Source organism: Benincasa hispida, chromosome 1, assembly GCF_027475165.1.
Source record: "Benincasa hispida cultivar pf3 chromosome 1, pf3_genome.v1.1, whole genome shotgun sequence".
Classification (NCBI taxonomy): domain Eukaryota; kingdom Viridiplantae; phylum Streptophyta; class Magnoliopsida; order Cucurbitales; family Cucurbitaceae; genus Benincasa; species Benincasa hispida.
Window position 1 is genome coordinate 46,240,302 of NC_143478.1, and position 23,960 is coordinate 46,264,261.

At 35.4% G+C, this 23,960-nt stretch overlaps 1 protein-coding gene across 1 annotated transcript; it reads right to left on the reverse strand.

Moving 5' to 3' along the window:
• Positions 1-22,817: 22,817 nt before the first annotated feature.
• LOC150038489 (uncharacterized) lies at positions 22,818-23,279 on the reverse strand. Its single transcript, XM_090313394.1, has one exon. It carries the CDS (start codon positions 23,277-23,279, stop codon positions 22,818-22,820), a length of 462 nt encoding a protein of 153 aa, XP_090169520.1.
• Between the last annotated feature and the right edge of the window lie 681 nt (positions 23,280-23,960).

Consider the following 23,960-nt stretch of genomic DNA (forward strand, 5'->3'; position numbering starts at 1 on the left):
TTAAAATTATATTTTAAATCATAAAATTTGATATTTATAATTAAGAGAGAGTTAAATTTTAGTCAGCTAGAGAAGAAGAATGTTTTTATTTAATAAAAATTGGAAATAAATTTTGAAAGTATTTTGAAAACTATTTTTTATAGTTTTCCAGCCATTTTTTTTTTCAAATACCTTATTTTCAAAATTAAACACTTGAAAAGTTAAATTAAACGCACTATATCTTTATGATTTTATCATAAAATTTAGTCTTTATATCCTGATAAAATTTCATTAATAGTCTAATAATCTCCCATTTATGAGAATTTTATTAAACCATATGAACTAAGTTCTAGTTATAAAACTTAATAATAAAATTCTAACTTTTCCCAAATCAAGGAACCAAATTTGTAATATAACGTCACACTCTATGTAAGTGCCCTTACATGCACGTGATTTTTTTTCCTTCCTTTTATTGGTTATAAATAAATTTGGTCGTCATAAGTTATAGCTAAGGGAGAGTTAGAATTTAGGGAGTGTCTTAGGATGTTGAATTAGTTATTATAGTAAGTTGTTATTGTAGTCACATGAAGGTCAGATGTGTTTTCTCTTGACCAACATTTGACATCAAAAGTTACTAAACAAATTCTTGTTTCTAATTCTTAAAAAACAAAATATCGGAAACAAAAACAAGTAAGAAATAGGTAACAAATGTTATCCAACGGAGTCAAAATGTTTTATATCTACACAATCTCATTTGTATATTTAATTACCACTTATCATTCAATTATGAAGAATCTATAAGATGATTCGTCACTCAAAACACAAATGTTAAATAGAAAGCATAGACAAGCACTATAACAACAAAACACAAACAATAAGAAAAACAAGTAAAAATATATAGAAGTTGGTAACCCAGTTCGATGAAATCCACCTACATCTGGAGGAAAATGTGCCCAGAAAAAATAATCCACTAATATTAAAGAGTCAAACAATTACAACATAGTACTTAACTGTAATTCAACGACTACTACAGTGACTCATGTAGAGCCCAACTCACAGATCATCTAGCTCCCTCTAGATGTGAGACTCCCTCTCTATTGAGCACTTTGGCTTCCGATTGTGTGAGACTCCCCTCCTCTTGATTATCTTTCGTTAGCTCAGTGAACTGCCTTCACTGATGAATCTTAGGTCTCCATAAGATAGAGAACTTCTTCCTGAGAATGAAATTTTTTACTCCCCTTAAGACTGAGAATCCTTTCTCAACAATAATATTTTAGGCTCCCCCTAAGGCAGAAATTATCTTCAAGGTATTGTAATTTTCAATCAATACAATCGCACTGCAAAATACAACAAATATAGAACAAAAACTTCGATGTTGCATAAATCGGACACCATGAACAAAAACACTTTCAGATCATAAACAAATATGGCAACGCTAAAAGAACACCATTATTCTCATTTTAAAACCGTGGCCAAGAAAGCAAACAAACTCCTCAATAAAAAATAATAAGCAACACCTTAAATAAGAAAAATATCGGGCAAAATAAATCTGCATAAATTTTTTAGATAAGGAAAGAAAATATAATGTAGGAAGTAATATTGTCTGTGACTAACGTAAGGACTACATTTGTGACAACAACGGAAATCATCACAAGCCACCTTAGAAAAAAAATATAGAGCCAATCAACAAATTTCTAACAAGCTCCCCCTTTCACTAATATTTTTTAAGGCAGAATTATCACACACTAATCAACCCACAAAATGAGAGTTGTCAGAAATAAGTTTAAACAACAACAATAACAAAAAATAAAATAAAATAATAATAAAATAGGTAGAGGTCTTTACAACATAAATTAAACAAACTAAGTCAACCAGCCAACCAGAGTCTAAATAGAAACAAACAATAAAATTACTAAATCCAAAGCCACCAAAGCAGAAACCACCAAAATCAAGTTGTGCTCCCTCATTGTCTCCCCTTTTTGGCTTAAAAAAAATCAATCCCTCCTTTGAGAAGAAGAACCCCCATTAGATCTAGATAGAGTGGCTTTCATCAACCATAACACTTCATCAATCTCAGTTCTACGTTCTTGAAGCTTCTGCATAATGTTAATAATATCATGAGATTCATTTGATAACAAATGCAGATTATGACTGCCAAACGAAGATTCAATTAAGGCTTGGCTAGATTCATTTTATAACAGATGCAGATCGCTGAGTATCACGTACTGGATTGTCAACCCAATGCAACCAACTCTTGATCGCATTCCCCATCATTTAACCGATGCATTCATTAGCGATCACGTACTCCTTCATCTTTATGATGCGATGGACAGCGATTGCGTAGAACTTCTTCTACACGATGCGATCAACAATAGATCGCCTCCTTCCTCGAAGAGCCGCAACCTTTGCGCAGAACTTCGACGAACGACTCAAAAACTTCAAACAAACTTTGAATACAGACTTGATAACGATTATTAATGCCCAAAAACATAAGGGTCTTTACAAACAACCGCAAAAGGATTTAAATCAAAACGAAGCTAAACATCCCAAAAGCATCCATTAATCCTTTGTTTATTACATGCGATGTATGTTTTTTATATGTCATATGGTATATACATATAGTAAATCCCACCTTAGTTTATGCAATGGTCATGCATTATCTCTTTATTGTAATTGTTATAATTTAGAAAAGCATGATTTAATTATATAAGAGTATGCACATGCATCATATAATATAAGAGTTATATTTATGCATGCATAAAAAGCATTGACATGCATCATCTTTATATTATAATAGTTATAGTATAAAGGTGAATGATAGCATGTTTGCTTGGTTGTTACGCATTATATAAAAGTTATATATAGTAATGACCGGACATTGCATGAAACATGACACCTAGGTTATTTTATAAATGTTATAAATGCCTCGTTATGCGCAATGGCTTTAGTTGTTTCCTTTTAAAAGTTAAAGAGAAATTAAAACTAAAAGAAATAAGAAATACATGCATGCTCACTTAGGTTTAATTCATGGTTTTAAAGTGCTTAAAACTTGGATCACATAGACCTAAGATCACGGTTCTAATACAATTATCGACCCTAAGGCTTTAATCTTTTAATCAGTTTAATAGGATTAAATTGGCTAATAAAAGGTTAAAGTGTAGCAAATCTATCTATAAGGGACCTTTTGGCTAAGGCGAGTTCTGTCTAAGCTGGGGTATTTAAGTTGACGGAGACGTAACACTCTACCTGGGAACTTACCTGCAAAGGTGAATTAGATAGATTTAATGCATGCATGCAAGTTAAGGACAGTCCATTAAAGTGTTTAAATGTGACTACTTGAACTTGTTCATATTTCATAGACAAACGTTGTTTATGAGCAGAGTTTAAAAAGATGACTTAGACTAAAATTAGTAGCTGGATTGTCTCGGTTAATGAAACCTTAGGTAGAACATTCAGTAGGAGGTACTTGGGGCATGAGATGCTTCACTTAAACCTTTCACTTTTCTCCTAAATAGTTCACACTATGAGATCTATCCTCGGCCTCGTGGCACCTTTGGTGTGTCCCCTCAACGGATGGTATTTGGGTAGGTTAATATCAAGGTGGATGGAGAGAATGTTCATAGTAAGTGGGAGCGGGAAGTGCAACAGCATATCCCTCGGCCTCCCTTGTTAGGTTGAATAAAGTTACTGCGCATCGCCTCGAGATACCCTGGGAGTGTCCACCTAAAGGATGACAGTTTTGCGCATTTCTTTATTTGATCTCCTGTAAGAGGATAAGGTAACTTAGTCTCTTGTCCTAATATGTCTTTTCCCTACGGTAAGCGCATTAGGGCGGACTCTGGCACCGAAAGTGAGGGGTTACACTTATGTGGAATAGTTAAAGGTTAACGATTTTAGACCGAAAAATGGTGGCTGTTAGGTTCAGTTCCAAGAGTTGGTTCTGCCTAATGGTTGAGAATGTCTCATCTCAGCAAAAGGGCAACTGATCACCCCACCGGTGGCATTTGTCCTGCCTCACTAGGGCATCATTGCAAAATAGAAGTCTATAACTTAGGGTACTTGAAACTATTTTGCAAAACTAATTGGTTTAAAAGTGGTTTAGCAAAATCTAATAAAGTTTTGTTCGTATTTTCAGCAACATTTTCAAATGGCACCAACCATGTTATCGTTGTTAAGCATTGAAAAACTTACTGGCGATAATTTCTCAACATGGAAACACATGATCACGACGATCCTAATCATTGAGGATCTCATGTTCGCTCTCATGGAGGCTTGTCCTCCTATTCCAGCTCCAAATGCCGCTCGAAATGTTCGAGAGGCATACGAGCGATGGACAAGGGCGAATGAGAGGGCCCGAGTCTACATCTTGGCAAGTCTTTCTGAAGTCTTGGCCAAGAAACATGAGCCTACGGTCTCAGCACGTGAGATCATGAAGTCCCTGCGGGGGATGTTTGGACAACCGTCTGAACAGCTTATGCATGAGGCTCTTAAATACATATTCAAATCCAAAATGCAAGAAGGCACCTCTATTCGTGAACATGTGCTTAACATGATGGTCCACTTTAATGTGGTGGAGTTGAATGGGTCTACCATCGATGAGGGCAGCCAGGTTAGCATAATCTTGCATTCTTTGCCAGAGAGTTTCTTGCATTTTGTTAGCAATGTTATTCTTAACAAAGTGAAGTATAACCTTACAACTCTCCTCAACGAGTTGTAGACGTACCAATCTTTACTGAAAAGTAAGAAGAGGCAGAAGGGTGAGGCAAATGTTGTTTCAACCTCCAGAACGTTCTATAGAGGTTCGACCTCAGGAACAAAGTCTGCACCTTCTGCTTTTAACTCTGCAAAGGGGAAGAAGAAGAAGAGTGGTAAGGGAAAAGGGAAGGCACCTGCTAAACCACCGCCTGTTATCCCAAGGAGGCATCCACAAGTTGCAAAAGGAAAATGTTTCCACTGCAACTAAGATGGACACTGAAAGAGAAACTGTCCTCGGTATCTGAAAGAGAAGAAAGCAGCCAAGACTAAGGCCAAGGCCGATAAAGGTAAATGTGATTTACTTATGCTTAAAACTTGTTTAGTGGAGAATGATGATTCTGCTTGAATAATTGATTCAGGTGCCACTAACCAGTTCTTCTTTTCAGGGGATTAGATCTTGGTGACAGCTGGAGGCTGGTGAGATGACGATGCGAGTGGCACCGGGTACATCGTCTCAGTTGTGGCAGTCGGAGGACTCTAGTTAGCTTTACAGAATAGGTTTCTTGTTTTAAATGATGTATATATTGTTCCTGACCTAAAAAGGAACTTTATTTCTGTAAATTGTTTATTACAATGTAAATATACTATATCTTTTGATTGGAATCGAATTTATATATGCTAAGGCGTTAGCCATTAATTCCCTCCATAATACTGAAATTTTTAGAAATGTTGTAAATCAATCAAAACGTCGACGAATTTTTCCAAAAGAAAATGCCCAACTTTGGCATCTACGTTTAAGGTACATCAATCTCAATAGGATTGAGAGATAAGTGAAGAATGGACTTCTAAGTGAGTTAGAAGAAAATTCTTTGCCAGTGTGTGAATCTTACCTTGAGGGTAAGATGACTAAACGACCTTTTACTGGAAAAGGTTCTAGAGCCAAGGAGCCTCTTGAGTTAGTACATTCTGACCTTTGTGGTTCTATGAATGTGCGAGCCCGAGGTGGCTATGAGTATTTTATCAGTTTTACTGATGATTACTCCAGGTACGGGTATGTTTATCTTATGCAATGGAAGTCTGAATCCTATGAAAAGTTCAAAGAGTTCAAGGCTGAAGTTGAAAACGCATTAGATAGACAGATTAAAACACTTCGATTGAATCTGGGTGGAGAGTTTTTGGACTCCGCATTCCAGGACTATTTGATAGAACATGGAATCGTTTCCCAACTCTTAGCGCCGGGTACATCTCAGCAGAATGGTATAGGGGAGAGGAGAAATAGGACCTTGTTAGACATGGTTTGCTCGATGATGAGTTACGCTTCCTTACGGGACTCGTTTTGGGGTTTCGTAGTGGAGATTGCGGTGTACATACTCAACTGTGTTCCCTCCAAGAGTATTGCAAGAACACCTTTGGAGTTATGGAACGGGCGTAAAGCTAGTTTACGTCACTTCCACATTTAAGGTTGCCCTGCACATGTGCTTGAGGCTAATCCCAAGAAATTCGAACCACGGTCGAGGTTGTGCCTTTTTGTAGGCTACCCCAAAGGTACACGAGGGGGTTATTTTTATGATCCGATGGAAAATAGAGTGTTTGTTTCAACAAACGCTACTTTCCTAGAGGAGGATCATATAAGGGAGCACAGTCCACGAAGTAAAGTCGTGTTACGTGAACTTTCTAATGAAACAACTGAAACTTCAATAAGAGTTGTTGAAGAGCCTGCTACATCAACAAGAGTTGTTGATGAGAGTTCATCCAGTAGGTTGGTTCCACCTCAAGAGTTGAGCGAACCTCAACGTAGTGGAAAGGTTGCGAACCCATCCGTTCACTATATGGGTTTCACGAAAATCCTTGCTATGGTAGCAGATGGCGACGTTGAGGATCCATTGTCTTATAAGAAGGCAATGGAGAATATTGATCGGGATGAATGGGTCAAGGCCATGGATCTCGAGATGGAGTCAATGTACTTCAACTTAGTATGGGATCTTGTAGATCAGCCTAATGGGGTTCGCCCTATAGGTTGTAAATGGATCTACAAGCGCAAACGGGGTGCTGATGGAAGGTACAGATCTTCAAGGCTCGACTTGTGGCAAAGGGTTATACCCAGGTAGAGGGAGTCGACTATGAATAGACTTTCTCGCCTATTACCATGTTAAAGTCGATCCGCATCCTCCTGTCCATTGCAGCTTATTATAATTATAAGATCTGGCAAATGGACGTCAAGATGGCCTTTCTGAATGGTAATCTTGAGGAGACCATTTATATGGTGCAGCCTGAGAGATCATAGCCCAAGGTCAAGAGCTAAAGGTTTGCAAACTAAATCGATCCATTTATAGACTGAAACAGGCATCTCAATCTTGGAACATACGGTTTGATACTGCGATCAAGTTGTATGACTTTGACCAAAACGTTGATGAACCTTGTGTCTACAAGAAGATCATCAACGCTTCAGTAGTCTTCCTAGTGTTGTATGTAGACGAGATCCTACTCATTGGGAATGATGTAGGTCTACTGACTGCAGTTAAGAACTAGCTAGCGACCCAATTCCAAATGAAAGATTTAGAAAAGGCTTAGTTTGTTCTAGGTAAATAGATCTTTCGGGATTATAAGAACAACATGCTAGCACTGTCTCAGGTATCGTACATTGACAAGATGTTGCTCAAGTATTCGATGTAGAACTCTAAGAGGGGCCTACTACCGTTTAGGTATGGAGTCACTTTGTCTAAGGACATGTGTCCTAAGACGTTTCAAGAGGTTGAGGAGATGAGACGAGTCCCATATGCGTCTACTGTCGGCAGTTTGATGTACGCGATGTTCTGTACTCATCCAGACATCTTCTACGCTGTGGGCATAGTCAGTAGGTATCAGTCTAACCCAGGCTAGGGTCACTAGACCACAGTGAAAAACATCCTCAAGTATCTTCAGAGAACGAGGGACTACATGCTTGTGTATGGTTTGAGGGATTTGATCCTTATAGGATACACAGATTCTGACTTTCAGACTGATAAAGACTCTTGCAAGTCCATATCAGGGTCAATCTTTACTCTTAATGAAGGAGCTGTAGTGTGGCGAAACACTAAGAGGGGTGCATCGTCGACTCCACTATGGAGGCGAAGTATGTAGCGGCTTGTGAAGCTGCTAAGGAGGCTGTTTGGCTCAGGAAGTTCTTGACAGAGACTTCACTTCACTAGGATGACTATAAGTAACATGACCTCAAACCTGAGTGAGTTGGGAACTTCTGCCATTGAGGGCGGTTCTTTGATTTGTATGGGTGCGAGTGGCCAGGTCGCCGATTAAAACCTACCATTTTGGGGATTCGTCTAATTTGAGAGCTAGGAACTCAGCTACACAAGATGGAACTCACTCCTTCCCTGAGGCAGGGGTAAGTAGATAGATGGCTAAGGGTTGACTCCGGAACTTGTCAATTCTATTCCACTTAATCCCTATTTCATGGCCACATATTTTTCCGGCTATGTAGCGCCACACACCTTCTCCTGTCCCGAGAGGTGTTCACACATAGTTGGACTATGCTGTATTGTTCATTAGAGGAATCAATGGTACTTAAGGAGTGAGATGTAACTACAAGGGCAAAACGGTAAATTGGCTCAGCTGTACTTACGAGTATTTATGAAGGGTCATTGTACTCATGATTGGTTATATCCCATGGACATAGAAATATATCTGTGGTAAGAAGAATTCAGCTATTAGTCTTTAGTGGAATGGCTGACAGTTAACGGACGGTGGGTCTCGTGGCTATAGTCAGCTATTCACGTATCGTTGGAGCTTCGAGCCAAAGGTCTATTAGGTCCCCTGGGTAGCTTGGATAAAGTCGAGAACCAGTATTTGGGTTAATTTGAAATATTCAAATTGACAAGAGAAAGTTCGATTATATATGATATAACTGGACTTAATAATTATAAATGATATAATTGGCTAAATGTATGAGATACATTATTTTGGAAGAAATTAGATAAAAATATGATTTATATCAAGTAGAGGAGAAAATACTATAGTAGATATGTGATATCAAACTATAGGATATAAATATAATATGATTATATTTATTAATTAATTAATTGATTAATTATATGATAATTAATCATTTTTTCCACGTTCTGACGTGGGTAGTGGGCAGCATCGGTTATGGTAACCGATGAATTAAAAATGAAAAATAGTTTTCATTTTGGATCGTGCAATCGGTATTCATTCTTCCGCCCAAAAGATTTCGTGAAACGATCGCTCGAGAGCCTATATGATAGTTGCTTCTCCGCCTAAATGATCGTCCACCTCGCGATTTAATTAAACGATCGTACACCTTTTCCTAAACGATCGCTCAACATTTCCTACACGATCGTGTAGCTCCTCTATGGGATAAACACTTTTGCTATACGATAGCATTGTTTTCTCTCCCACTTGCTTATCGCCTACACGACTCGTTTTTCCTCCGTCCTCTACCAAATTCACCAAAGCCCACCTTTTGGGTTTTCACTCCGAGAATACCCGGGGCTCATTAGTGGTGGTGTCGTCCCCGTTGCGGTGTTCGTGTTCGTGTTGATCGTGCTGCTGCAGTCAACGTTCCTGCCGAACGTTGGTAGATCTGTTGGAGGGATCTACTGCATTGGGATTCTGAAGTTTGTAGATAGTCTTCAACTGGTATGGAATCCTTTCCCTGTTATTTATCTTGTTCTGAGCATGTCGATAATTAGATTTATTTGCATAACTGTATGTGTTGAATGTATATAATTTGTATTTTGGTCACGGTGAGATCGAAGCGATCTGAACACGCTCATGGAACTCTTGGTATGAGATCCTTCACCAAGTTCTACCTCTAACCGGCCCACTAGATTTATTGCTATGCCTTTAGAAAACACAAGACCCAAAGCAACTCAGAGGGCCTAGAAACGGATAACATCCAATGCTTTCATAGCTTCAGCCCAAAAATGGAATGGAAAATATTTAGCACGTAACATCACTTGAGCCATCTCATGAAGAATACGATTTTTCCTTTCTACAACCCCATTTTGTTGAGGAGTGATTGGAGCAGAAAATTCATGGTGAATCCCAGTAGAATTACATAACATAGCAAAGTGGGAATTTTTGAATTCCTTACTATGATCTCTCCTAATTCGTATCACATTCAAAACTTTCCTACATTGTAAATGGAGACAAAACGGTTGAAAAATAGTAAATGCATCTGACTTTTTGCGAAGAAAATAGACCCAAGTATATCTAAAGAAGTCATCAACAACAACTAACACATATCATTTACCTCTCAGACTTTCTGATTGCATTGGTCTTATAAGGTCCAGGTGGAGAAGTTCCAAGATACATGTTGAACTAGAATGAGAAATTTGTTTATGTAGAGTATGAGTTTGTTTACCTGATTGACAGTCACCACAAATAATTACAGTCGAAGAAGGTAAGGATAAAAGTCCCAATATAACATTTTTGCTAGTGCCTTTTGAATAGACTTCATGCTCACATGCCTGAGCCGTTTATGGCACAGACTTGCTTCATCTTCTTGTGGGAGATGACAATCCTGTGAAACATTGTCAGGATTTCACAAGTAGCAATTATCAGATGAACGCGTACCTATCATAACATGAGCTATAGCGTCGTTTGTGACAAGTCTTTTTTAAAACTCACATTCAGACCTTGATTACACAACTGACTGATGCTAATAAGATTAGTAGTGAGCCCTTCAACTAGCATTACACCATTCAAGAATGAAAGACCTGGATAATTAAGTTTATCTTTCCTAATGATCTTACTTGAAGTACCATCTCTGAATGTGACCTTTCCCGAGCTGATAGATTTGAGGTTAGACAAATAGTTTTTTTCACCAGCCATATATCTAAAACTCTCACTATCCAAATATCAATCTCCTCTGGTAGAAAATATGAGGGATGTTAATACAATATTGCATTTATTCTGAGAATTTTTTCACTATCAAAACCTATTTTAATTTTGACTCTCTTTGATATCTATTTCGAGATGAGTGAGGAGCCTTGCTTGAGTTTGTAGATCTGTGAAGAGTTTTCAACAATTAATACAAAAAATGATGTTTATGGCTTATTCTTCCAAATATAGTGAAAAATTCATCTTGATTTGTAATTTCTATTGACTAATTTTGAATTGTTGGGGGATGTTCTTGTAAACCCATAAGACTCTAGATACTGAGCTCTAACAAATTCAATCTTTTGTTTCCCCTTGAGATGAGACTGTCTATTATGTTGACTTTAACTTTTTGGAAAACCTAGCCTAAAATTATCGCCGTCTATCTTCCTTTTTGTCAATATTTTCTCCAGAGACTTAGTATCAGTGTTCAGCATTCAGACATTTTTACAAATAGAATCCTTCTTAGCTTTAGCTTCAGTAGGACCTCACTTCAAATCTGTAATAATAGACATAAGTCTGTGATTTGTAGTCAACAAAGTCTCAATTCTTTCTTTTTGCACATCAAGGAGTTTCAGATCATCTTGCCATTTATTATAAAGAGCTTGATAAAAAAAATTACTAGACACACGTTTGGCAGCATCTTGACATTTTCTAGATATACATCATACTAAAAAATCTCATATGATGAGGATGTTGGATTTAGTGTCCTAAATCTCACATATCTTGTAGTTTGTATTTTAAAAGAACAAATTGTTTATTTAATAAAATAAGAGATATTTTATTTGACATTCAAACTGCATCAATTCAATCTAATAATCTAAGATCCAATGTTATATAATGACACTTGAATAGTATGTGATAGACATATAGGTGGTTCATGTTCAAGTTATAACCTAAAAGATCTATAGTAAATGGATAAGAATGGGTGCCTTATCCGGGTAACACAATGCATACGACTTATTTTGTAATTGTTACATGACTTATAAATGTTATAAACAATATAAGCCATATTGTTCATATGGAGACATGTGAGTAGGAGTATCTATATAAAGAGTTTATACAAGATTGGACCGGGAAATGATGGTTTCTCTTTATAACACCGTTACTTGAAGAAATCAACATTTCACTAGGATGACCATAGGTGACGTGATCTTAATCTTGAGTGAGTTGTGAACTTCTGTCTATGAAGACAATCTTTTGATTTGTATGGGTGAAAGTGACCAAGTTAGCCGACTCACAAGCTTACCATTTTGGGGATTTGTTTGAGTAGGGAGCTGGGAACACATCTACACAAGAAGAAATTTACTCTTTTCCGATCATAGGAAAAGTAGAAAAATTGCTCCCTTAACAGCTGATTCCAAATCTTGAACAATGAGGCTTAAACCTCTCCCTGGCATGTGGGGTGTTAGTTTATAGTTAGATTATAAACTGTTTGTCCATTTGAGGAATCATTGGTACTTAAAGAGTTAAATGTAACTACAGGAGTAAAACGATATTTTGACCCAGCTATAGTTATGAGCAATTTATGAATGGTCGATTCACTATTAATTAGTTATATCCATGAACACAAAAATACATTTATAGTACGAAGAGTGCAACTATCGGTCTTTAGTGGAGTGACTGATAGTTAATGAATATTGATTAATTTTATTAAAGAGTTTAATTAATTAACCTCATATAATTGGAGCCTCTAATCTGTAGGTCCATGAGGTTTCTCTGTTAGCTTGTTAAAGATAGTAATGAGGAATGATTTGAATTGTTCAAATTACTTAAAGGCATTCTATATTAATATGATTGATATATAGTATATTTTGATACATTATAGAATATGGTTAATTATAGATATGATCTATAATTCAAACTATATAAGAGAAATATATTTGCATGATTCAAATATTAAATTCATATAAATTGGATTTATAAAGAATTATAGTGTAAGAGAGATGTATGCATATAAATATGTGATATTTATATGTTAATTAATTAACTCTATATTAAATATGATTTATCATATAGTTATTTAATTTATATGTTCATTGATCAATTAACAAATGGTGGAGAGTGGAAAGCCTAGAGAGGGGGTTACCTTCTTCCTATAAATATATCATTATAACTCATTTAGGGTAGAATTTTTTTTTATTTTTTATTTTTTTGTGAAATAACCTAGCCTCCACTCTCATATTCTCTCTATTCTCTCAAGAGCATTCCCTAAACCTTTCTTCCCTCTTCCAAGGTATTAGAGCCCATACATCTAGCTCCAGCTCCTTGGAATCCTAGAGCATAATGGGTAAACTCTTGCGGTGATGTCTTTGTTCATTGAGATGTTCGAATTTGTTCGTGACCAAAGGAGGTGAAAATTTAGAGAAAGGGAATCTTCAAAGGTGAGTTCTCTTATTCCCTTTCTTCCTCATTAGAAGCATGCTTAGGTTTATTTAATATTTATCCTATGTTTGTATAGTTAACTGACTTTCTGTTCTATAAAATCGATTTTCAAATTGCACAACGATCGCACGCTTCCACAGGAATCCAATTCCCTTCAATTGGTATCAGAGCCAATTTTTGCAATCTTGATTTTTGATTTTTAGAAACAAAAATTAGAGAAAATGGTGGGTGAATTTTTGTACTAACTTTATGTGATGATCACTGTAAAATTCATTTAGGACTTTTTGGCTTAATAGATGTTTTAGGTATTTAGCACATAGACTCGTTTTACTTGATTTGATCATGTAAGGGCCCGTTGTTTTTTGACATTTAAATCAGTAATTGAGTCTGTAAGTCCGGGTCACAAGTTTCGCAAGTGTTGTTGACAATTGGGATGAAGAACGGAGGTTTTCAGTGCAAATTCGAAGCAGATTGCTTTATTCTACCTTACAACTTCACGACGCTCCGAAGCAGTTAATGTGCGTAGAGTTCGTTTGAGCGGTCACAAGTTCAAGCCATCCTTCCATTTTTCCTTGGTTTTAGATGTAATTTTTTATATTTTAATTAATTGGATTAATATAAATTAGTTATATTAATTTAATTAAGTTTATGATGCCAAACATCGGTCTATTAATACCTTTTATATTGTTTAATGTGCATGAGATGTATGTTTAAATTATATGATTTATATGTTGCATATTGTATGCCATATAGATTTAAAATCCCATCTTAGGATAAACATGATTCATGCATCTTTTTAATACAAGTGTTATATTATATGGTTGCATGATTAGTTAAGTATGCTCATGCATCATACTGACTAGAATATAATTGTTATATAGCATGTAAATTATTTTCATTAGTAATAATATAATTGTCATATTCTTTAATGAAAATGAATATGTATGTTTATTTTCATGGATGATAATTATAAGTGTTACTATTGTTAGATGAAAATAAACATTGCATTGAGCATGACATTACTTAGATAAATATAATTGTGATATTTAATTATTGTCATTAGATGCAAATTATAGGTTTTAATGATTTCATTATTTTATAATGGCTATAAGTTTAATGAACTAAATTAAAATATATAATCAAGAGTTGCATGCAAACATAGGTCCAAACAAATTTTAAATGGTTTAAGATTAATTCACTTAGACTTATTTCAAAGATATTTATAATATGATTAGAAATAGGTTAATCTTTTAATTTTTTTAATAGGATTAAAATGAACTCCTAAAAGATTAAATTTATAAAATAATTATCTATAAGGGATCTTTGTCAAGGAGCGTTTTGTCTAGGCTAGGGTATTTAAGCTGACGGAAACGGAATATTTTTGCTTGGGAACCGACCTGGGAGGTGAATTAGTAAAATATTTTATAAGCATGCAATAAATATTTTTGTAGATAAACAAAATCACATATTTTTAAAATATTCAATATAATCATTATATTGAGCAAATTAACAAGGACTTAGTTTAATTAATTAGCTGGAATTTTCTAAGTTAATAAACCCATTTTTTTTTTAAAAAAAAAACATAGTGGAAGGAAAAATATGTATATGATATGTTATTTTTTATGGAACATAAAGAACGAACGTACAACAAAAGCGATAAAATCGACAACGTTCTAATTACAATAAAAACAAGATTAAGCATGCAAAAGAAATAAAAAAAAATATATAACCTTTGAAGACTCCACCGCAAACTTCCTCTCCTGTGCACGAACGACACCACCCATGGTAAATCTCCGCTATTCTTTAGTTGAAGAACACGGTCGTGGGACCGTCTTGTTAGTGAAAATAAGAGAATTTCATTATAGAAAGAAGGAGAGTAAAGAGAAATGAGGTGGAAGATTATAGGTTAAAAATTGAGGAAGCATTAGTCTTGCAAATTTAAAAAACAAAGCCTTTTGTAGAGAAGAACACATGCAAAATCCCATTTCGCATGTCTTCCACCTCAAACTCCACTAGCATGTAATCTCTAGGTGTCAATCAAGCTTGAAAAATGCTACTTTTAAGTCCACTTAGTGGAAAAATACAACAATTGAATTCTTCCACTAACTAATTTTTTATTAAAAAATGAAATACAATTTTCGAATTTTAGAAATTATTTAATTAAAACAATTTCAATTAAATAAAAATGAAAAAAAAATTAATATCACATATTAAATTGTCTTTGACACCTAGCTTTGATTATTCACATTAATCAAATTTTAGAAAACACTTTTATGCTAATGATGAAGTATACTCTAAAAAATAATAAATTAATAAATTAATAAATTAATTATTTAATTGTAAATTATATCTCATATAAAATACAATTTCCCTAAAACCTGAATTTGAACATTTCAAATTCTTACTTCACCTAATTCTTCAATTTTGTCAGTATTGAGCTAGCAAGGAGACCCGATGGACCTACAGATCATGGGCTCCAAGTATCCGAGACTAACCGGTCAAACTCTTTAACCTAGTTAATCAACATTCGTTAACTAACAGGACTATCCACTATAGCCTATAGTTGCACTCCCCTCACTGTAGATATATTATGTGTTCATTTGATATAATCGTTATCAATAAGTTGATCATTCAATGGTTGTTCGTAACCTCAACTAGGTCAAATACCGAAATACCCCTGAGTTACATCTTTTCTCCTTAAGTACCACTGTCCCTCTAATGAGCAATTGATTTAGGGTCATAATCACTAAATCCATTCCCTCTCAGGCCAACGAGAGGATTGGGCCCCTTCGGGATCAGCCTTTAAGGAAACAACCTTTCTACTATCCTTAACATGGGTAGAAGTGAATTCCATCTTGAAAATTCTATGTCCCTAGCCATCTACCCAATCTCAAGGGACAATCGCGAGTAAACAGAAGTTCATAGACAACTCAGGATTCAGGTCAAGTTATCTAGGTCATCAAGAAGTGAAATTAATCAGTGTTAATAGTAAATGGTGTTAATACGTAATAGTGATTATTTCGTGGTTTGTCTTATACAATCTCATCGTGTAGAATACCCCTGCCTACATGTCTCTACATGAGCGAACTGATCACATTATTTAGGACACTTTACAACATTTGTAACAATCATAAAGCTAGTTGTATTCAATAGTATCTCCAGAAATAAGTACCCAACCTAATCCAAGTACTAAAGACAGTTTAGGCTATTTTACTTGAACTTGATCAAGTTTATGTCTCCACATAAAGTCCAAGATTCATGACAATAGCCAGGAGTTCGTAGTTTATTGGATTTAGAGTTATTAAACAATCAACAACACTTGTCTGAATAAACTTCGTATCTGTTTAGTATTTACAAAACTACGAGTTTTCATACAACCCAACAATTTTTTCACTCACGTTCTCTCTAAAAGTTCACAAGGTGAGATTCATGTTTGACCTCATGGTGCCCTGGGCACACCCTCCCTTAGGAAGGTATTTGCATTGATCAATATCAAGGTGGATGAAGAAAGTGTTTATAGTAAGTGGGAGAAGGATGTGTATGAACACATCCTTCGGTCTCCTTCATTGGTTTGAAATGTTTTTCCATGCTTGCCCTCATGGTGCCCTGGGAGCATCCCCCTTAGGAAGGTGTTTACATAGGAAAGAGGCACAACAAACTCCAAAAATGGAAAAGATCGCTATAATCAATCACACCAATTACATTCTACCCTGGGGCAGATTGGTTGGGACAGGATTATAGGGTTGAAAATGAAGGGTTATACTTACAAGAAAACATTAAGGTAGTTAATGATTTCTAGACCAAATCAATGGTAATTAAATATTATAGGAATGCAAGTTAGTCTGGTGTAATATTTGATTGAGAATATCTCAATTTAGTGAAGGAGTAACTATTCACCTCGAGGTGGCATTTATTATAAATCATTGAAGTATCATTGAAAAATAAAATGATGTTGGGGCTCAATATTTCTTTTGCTAAACTTATTGGATTAAAACGATTTTTTGCATATCTAATATAGATAATTTATTGTGAATCAGCATCATCTAAATCATGACTAGTGTGGTTATTTCTTTGCTTGCCATCGATAAATTAATCGAGAAAAACTATGCAATATGGAAAAATACGATTAAAAACCGTCTTGGTCATCAACGACCTCAAATTCATCCTAAAAAAGAAATATCCTCTAGTTTTTAGACCCACTGCTTCACGAAACGTTTATGAAGCCTATGACAAATGGATTAAGGCCAACGATAAGGCTAGGGTCTTTATTTTGGCAAGCTTGACTGAGGTCTTAGCTAAAAATCATGAGCACATGATCACTGCACGCGAGATCATGGAGTCATTGCATAGGATGTTCGGCCAACGGCTACACATCTCAAGCATGATGCTCTGAAGCACATCTTCAATGCCTGAATGAACAAGGGATCATCTGTTAGGGAACATGTTCTTAACATGACGGCCACTTCAATGTGGTTTAGATGAACGGGCTGTCGACGAGTCCAACAAGGTAAGCTTTATTCTGGAAGCTCTTCCGAAGAGTTACCTTCAGTTCCATAACAATGCTGTCATGAACAAGATTGAATATAATCTTACCACCCTTTTCAACGAGCTAGACTTACGAGTCCACGATGAAAGTCAAAGGACAATAAGGGGAGGCAAATTTTGCCAGTTCCTCAAAAATTTTTCGCAAAGGTTCTACCTCTTGGACTAAGTCTGTGCCTTCTTCCATTGGCTTTATGAAATGGAAGAAGAAGATGTTGAGTTTTATGTCCTAAAAACTCGCAGTTTGTAAAATGATAAACATTTTCTATAATCAATATACTTGTTATTGATCTCATAAATTGTATGAAAGTCTAAATCCAATAAACTAAGACCCATGACTATTGTAGGAGTACTTGAACTTTATGTGGAGACATAAGAGTGGATCGGGTTCGAGTAAATAGTCAAAATGATCTATGGTACATGAATGAGGTTGGGTACCTTATTTTGGTAACACTTTATTCTGGTAACGCTGTTTACTGTTTAAGATTGACTATTTCACCTAGATGACCTAGGTAACTCATTCTTAATCCTGAACTAACTATGAACTCCTGTTTATTTGGGATTGCCCTTAGATTTGCATAGTTGAGGGTTGACTCAATAGTGCTAACTCAATAAGACTCCCCTTTCAGGGGTAAGTCCGGATAGATAGCTGGGGACATAGGGTGCAAGATGGAGTTTACGCCTATCCGATTTAGGGATAGGAGAAAGGTTGTTTTCTCTAGTACTGAATCCAGGTCTTGAACAAGGGGTTCCACCCTCTCACTGGGCTGAGAGAGTTTGGTTTAGTGATTGGATCACAAACCAGTTGTTCATTAGAGGATCAATAAGGACTTGAGGAATAAGACGTAATCTCAGGGGTAAAACAGATATTTGACCCAACCGTTATTACGAACAATCTGTGAAGGGTCGACTTGCTGATTATGGTTAAATCATGTGGACATAGTATATCTACAGTGAGGAAAGTGCAACTATGGGCTTTAGTGGAGTAACCCATTAGTTAACGAATGGAGATTAATTTGGTCTAATGAGTTTAGCCAATTAAGCTCGGATCGTTATAGCCTATGATCTGTAGCTCTGCGAAGTCCCCCTACTAGCTCGTAACGGACTAGCTCTATAATAGCGTGATAAGTTAATTTGAAACATTCAAATTAGAATTAAGGAAATTAGTAATTATATGTTTAATTTGAGAATTAGACTGAATAGGAGAATTTATATATATTTAAATTTGATTTAAATATATAAAGATGGACATGTGTTAAAATTAATTTAATATTTGATATTAAATTAATTAAGTTTTATTTAATAATTAATTTATGAAATTAATTAAATTTTTTTATTTTTAAAATCAAAATAGATTTAATAAAATCAAATTTTGATTTTTGAGATAAAATTGAAAAGAGAGAAGAAAACAAAACACTTAAAATGGAAAATGAAGATTTACCATTATCCATCTTTGAAGTAGCTCATACATAATGCATCTTATTGGCTTTGTTTTCTCCAAGCATGAGCTACAACTCATGCAGCTCACTCCTTTGCATGTTGAATCTGCAATATAATGAAGAGATTGGAGTGAAAAACGATGATGCAATCTATAGAGAATTTTAGAGAAAATTTGATTTGAAGAAAGGGTTCTTGAACAAGGTTGCTACAGTGAGCTTTTCTCCTTCATCCCTTAATTCAAACTTGTTTTGAGTCCCACAACTCAATCTAGAGCACCAAGTGAATAATGGAGAATATCTTGAGGTGGTCTGCAACAAGATTCGGAGAAGATAGCAGCTGGAGAAGGAGCTTTGAAGAAGTTCTACAAGAGGTATGTCTTGAAACTCACTTGTTTTCTACAAGAGCATGCTTTATATTTTTCCAAAATTAGTGAATTTGAATGCTTAGATGATCCTTGTGCTTCCAATGTTGCTGATACAATCCTACAGAAGAAAGGTGCTAAGAGGAAGTTATCCCACCTGTTGTTGCCCAAGAAGGCAAAAAGGTCAAGGTTGCAAAGAGAACCTGTTTTCATTACAACCAAGATGGGCATGGAAAAGTAACTGCCCAAAGTACTTGGCCGAAAAGAAGAAGGAAAAAGAAGGTAAATATAATTTATTAGTTTTGATTCAAGAGCCACTAACCATGTTTGTACTTCTTTACAGGAAACTAGTTCTTGGAAGCAGCATGAGGCTGAGAGAGATGACTGTATGGGTTGGAATAGGGGAGGTCGTCTCGATGGTTGTAGTTTGGAGCTTAAAGTTATTTTTCAATCCAAAGTTTATATTGTTGGACAATGTTAACTATGTTCCTAGTTTTAAGAGGAACTTGAATTAAGTTTCTAGAACATTCTTATAATATATCTTTTATTCATGATAAAGTGTTTGTCTTGAAAAATAGTATTGATAAATGTTCTATTACAAATGAAAGTAACTTATATGTACTAAGGTCGTTAATATCTAAAATGCTCCATATTGTTGAAATGTTCAGCACTGCAACCACACAAAACAAAAGAAGAAAGGTTTCTCCAAAAGAAAATGCTCATCTTTGGCATCTAAGACTAGGTTATATTAATCTCAATAGGATTGAGAGGTTGGTTAAGAATGGACTGCTAAACGAGTTAGAAGAAAATTCTTTACCAGTGTGTAAATCTTGTCTAGAAGAAAAAAATGACAAAATTACCTTTTTCTGGAAAAGGTTATAGAGCCAAATTCAAACTTTTGTGATCCAGTGAGTGTTAAAGCAAGAGGAGGGTTTGAATACTTCATCACTTTTATTGAAAATTATTCTAGATATGAGTATGTTTACCTGTTGCAACATAAGTCTGATACACTTGAAAAGTTCAAGGAGCATAATACTGAAGTTGAGAATTCATTGGGTAAGAAGATAAAACACTTCGATCAGATCCAACTGGAGAGTACATGGATATAGGATTCCAGAACTAAATGATAGAAATGAAAATATTTCAACTCTCAGCATCTGTTATACTTCAACAAATTGGTGTATCAGAAAGGAGAAAATAGAATCCTGTTAGACATGGTTCGATCTATGATGAGTTGTGCTTATTTACCGATCCCATTCTAGGGTTATACAGTTGAGATTACAACATACATTTTGAACTAAGTTTCATCAAAGAGTGTTTATGAAATGCCTTTTGAATTATGGAGAGGTCGTAAAAGTAGTTTATGACATCTCAAGATTTGGGGATGTCCAACATATGTGCTTGTGACAAACTCGAAGAAATTGGAACCATGTTCAAAATTATGCCTCTTTGTAGGTTACTAAAAAAAAACGAGAGGTGGTCACATTTATGATCCAAAAGAGAATAAATTGTTTTTACTTCAATTATGAGTGAATTAAAGCCATGAATCTAGAAATGGATTCTATGTACTTCAATTATGTCTGGCAACTTGTAGATAAATGTAATGGGGTTAAACCTATAGGTTGCAAGTGGATCTACAAGAGAAAAAGAGGTGTAGATGGAAAGGTGCAAACCTTGAAGGCAAGATTAGTAGCAAAGGGTTATACCAGGTTGAGGGAGTGAACTATGAGGAAACTTTCTCACCTATTGCTATGCTAAAATCTATCTGGATTCTCTTGTCCATAGCCACATATTATGACTATGAAATATGACAAATGGATCTCAAGACTGCCTCTTTGAATGGTAATCTTAATGAGGTAATCTACATGTCTCAACCAGAAGAATTCATTGAACAAGGTCGAGAGCAAAAGGTTTGCAAACTACATCGGGCCATTTATGGATTAAAACAAGCATCTCAATCTTAAAATATGAGGTTTGACGTTGCGGTCAAATCTTATGGCTTTGATCAAAATGTTGATGAATCTTGTATTTACAAGAAGATCATCAACAGTTTAATAGCTTTCTTAGTGTTGTATATGGATGATATCCTACTCATTGGAAATGTTGTAGGTTTTTTTACCAAAATTAAAGAATGGCTAGCTGTCAGTTCCAAATAAAAGATTTAGGTGAAGCACGGTTTGTTCTAATGATCCAAATCATTAGGGATCGTAAGAACAAATCACTAGCCTTGTCTCAAGCATCATATATTGACAAAATGCTTGTCAGGTATTCAATGCAGAATTTCAAGAAAGGTTTATTACCTTTCTAGCATGAAATTATTTTGTCTAAGGAACAATGTTTTATGACACCTCAAGAAGTTGAAAAAATTAGGTGGATTCCATATGCATCTGCAGTAGGTAACCTTATGTATGCTATACTGTGTATTAGGCCCAAAATCTGCCATGCGGTAGGAGTGGTCAGCAGATATCAATCCTATCTAGGATTTGATCACTATAGTTAAAACTATTCTCAAGTATTTGAGGAGAACGAGAAACTATATGCTTGTGTATGGCACTAAGGATTTGATCCTTATAGGATACACTAACTATGATTTTCAGACTGATAAGGATTCTAGGAAATCCATAACATGATCAATGTTCACTCTAAATGGAGGGGCTATAATATGGTGTAGTATTAAGCAAGAATGTATTGCAGATTCCACTATGGAGGTAGAATATGTAGCTGCTTGTGAAAATTCCTGATGGATTTGGAAGTCATTCCAAACATGAACTTGCCCATCACCCTTTATTGTGATAATAGTGGTGTTGTGGAAAATTCCAAGGAGCCCGAAGTCACAAATGAGGAAAATATATTGAGTACAAATATCATCTTATTAGGGAGATTGTGCAACGAGGAGATGTGATCATCACAAAGATTGTCTCGAAGTACAGTGTTGCTAGTTCATTTACAAAAGCTCTCACAGGTAAAGTTTTAGAGAGTCACCTAGAAAGTCTGGGTCTATGGGATATGAGTTATTTACTCTAGGTCAAGTAGGAGATTTTATTGGGTATATTGTATGCCCTATTTATTGTATTGTATTTGATACTGTACATCTAACTCACTTTAAGACAAGTGGCAGATTGTTGGATTTAGTGTCCTAAATCTCGTATCTCTTGTAGTTTGTATTTTTTAAAGAACAAATCATTTATTTAATAAAATAAGAGGTATTTTATTTGACATTCAAACTGCATTAATTCAATCCAATAAACTAAGATCCAAGGTTATATGATGTCACTTGAAAAGCATGTGGTAGATATACAAGTGGTTCATCTTCAAGTTATAACCTAAAAGGTCTGCAATAAATGAATAAGGCTGGGTGCCTTATCCTGATAGCACTGTGGATACGACCAACTTTGTAATTATTACATGAGTTGTAAATGCTACCGACAATATGAGCCATATTGTTCATGTGGAGACATGTGAGTGAGGGTATCCTGTATAAAGAGTTTATACAAGATCGGATCGTAAAATGATTGGTTTCTCTTTATAACACCGTTACTTTATGGGCATTAAATTCAGAAATTGATTCATCATCATACATTTTAAGATTCTCGAACTTTGCAATCAACAACTGCAGTCTTGGCATTTTAACTTTTGAAGTTCCTTTATGGGCAATGGATAGGATATCCCACACTTCCTTAACAGAGACACACGTATTAATCAGTCTGAATATGTTACGATCAACACCATTAATAATGGCATTCAGAGCTTGAGAATTCCCTAATGATGTTTCATCTTTAGCTTCAGACCATTGTAATTCAGGTTTTAAGATTTCCTTTCTGTCATCAGTTTTGGTGTGAGGATGAGACCAACTAGTAACTATAGCTGTCCATATTTGACTATCAATCAACTTCAGAAAGGCAGTAATTCGAGTTTTCCAATATGAATAGTTTATTCCATCTAGAATGTAGGGGACTAGTGATAGAGCCACCTTCTTTGATTCCATTCATGATCAAAGCACTTGAGATAAAAGTGACCCACTCTGATACCAATTGAAAAGGCTTTAAGATGACTCATCACTCAAAACACAGATGTTGAATGGAAAGCACAGACAAACATTGTAATAACAAAATACAAACAATAAGAAAAATAAGTAAAGGCACACAAAAGTTGGTAACTTAGTTCGATGAAATCCAACTACGTCTAGGGGGCAGTGTGCCCAAGAAAGATAATCCACTAATATTAAAGAGTCAAACAATTACAACGTAGTACTTAACTGTAATTCAACGACTACTACAGTGACTCATGTAGAGCCCAACTCATAGATCACTTAGGTTTCCCCTAGATGTGCGACTCCATCTCTATTGATCTTAGGCTCACCTAGGCTTCCCCTAGATGTGAAACTCCCTCTTTATTGAACTTATGCTTCCCCAAAGTGTGTTAATATTAGTATTGAACACTTCAGTTTTCAATACTATGTGAGACTTCTCTCCTCTTGATTATCTTCTGTTAGCTCAGTGAGCTCCCTTCACTGACGCATCTTAGATCCTTCCTAAGATAGATAACTATTTCTCGAGAATGAAGTCTTAGGCTCCCCCTAAGACCGAGAATCCGTTTTCAACAACAATACTTTAGGTTTCCCCTAAGGTAGAAATTATCTTCAAAGTATTGCAAGTTTCAATCAATG

What these genes read in the sequence shown, in the direction of transcription:
- LOC150038489 (XM_090313394.1), bottom strand. Translation starts at nt 23,279, where the DNA reads ATGGAATCAAAGAAGGTGGCTCTATCACTAGTCCCCTACATTCTAGAT.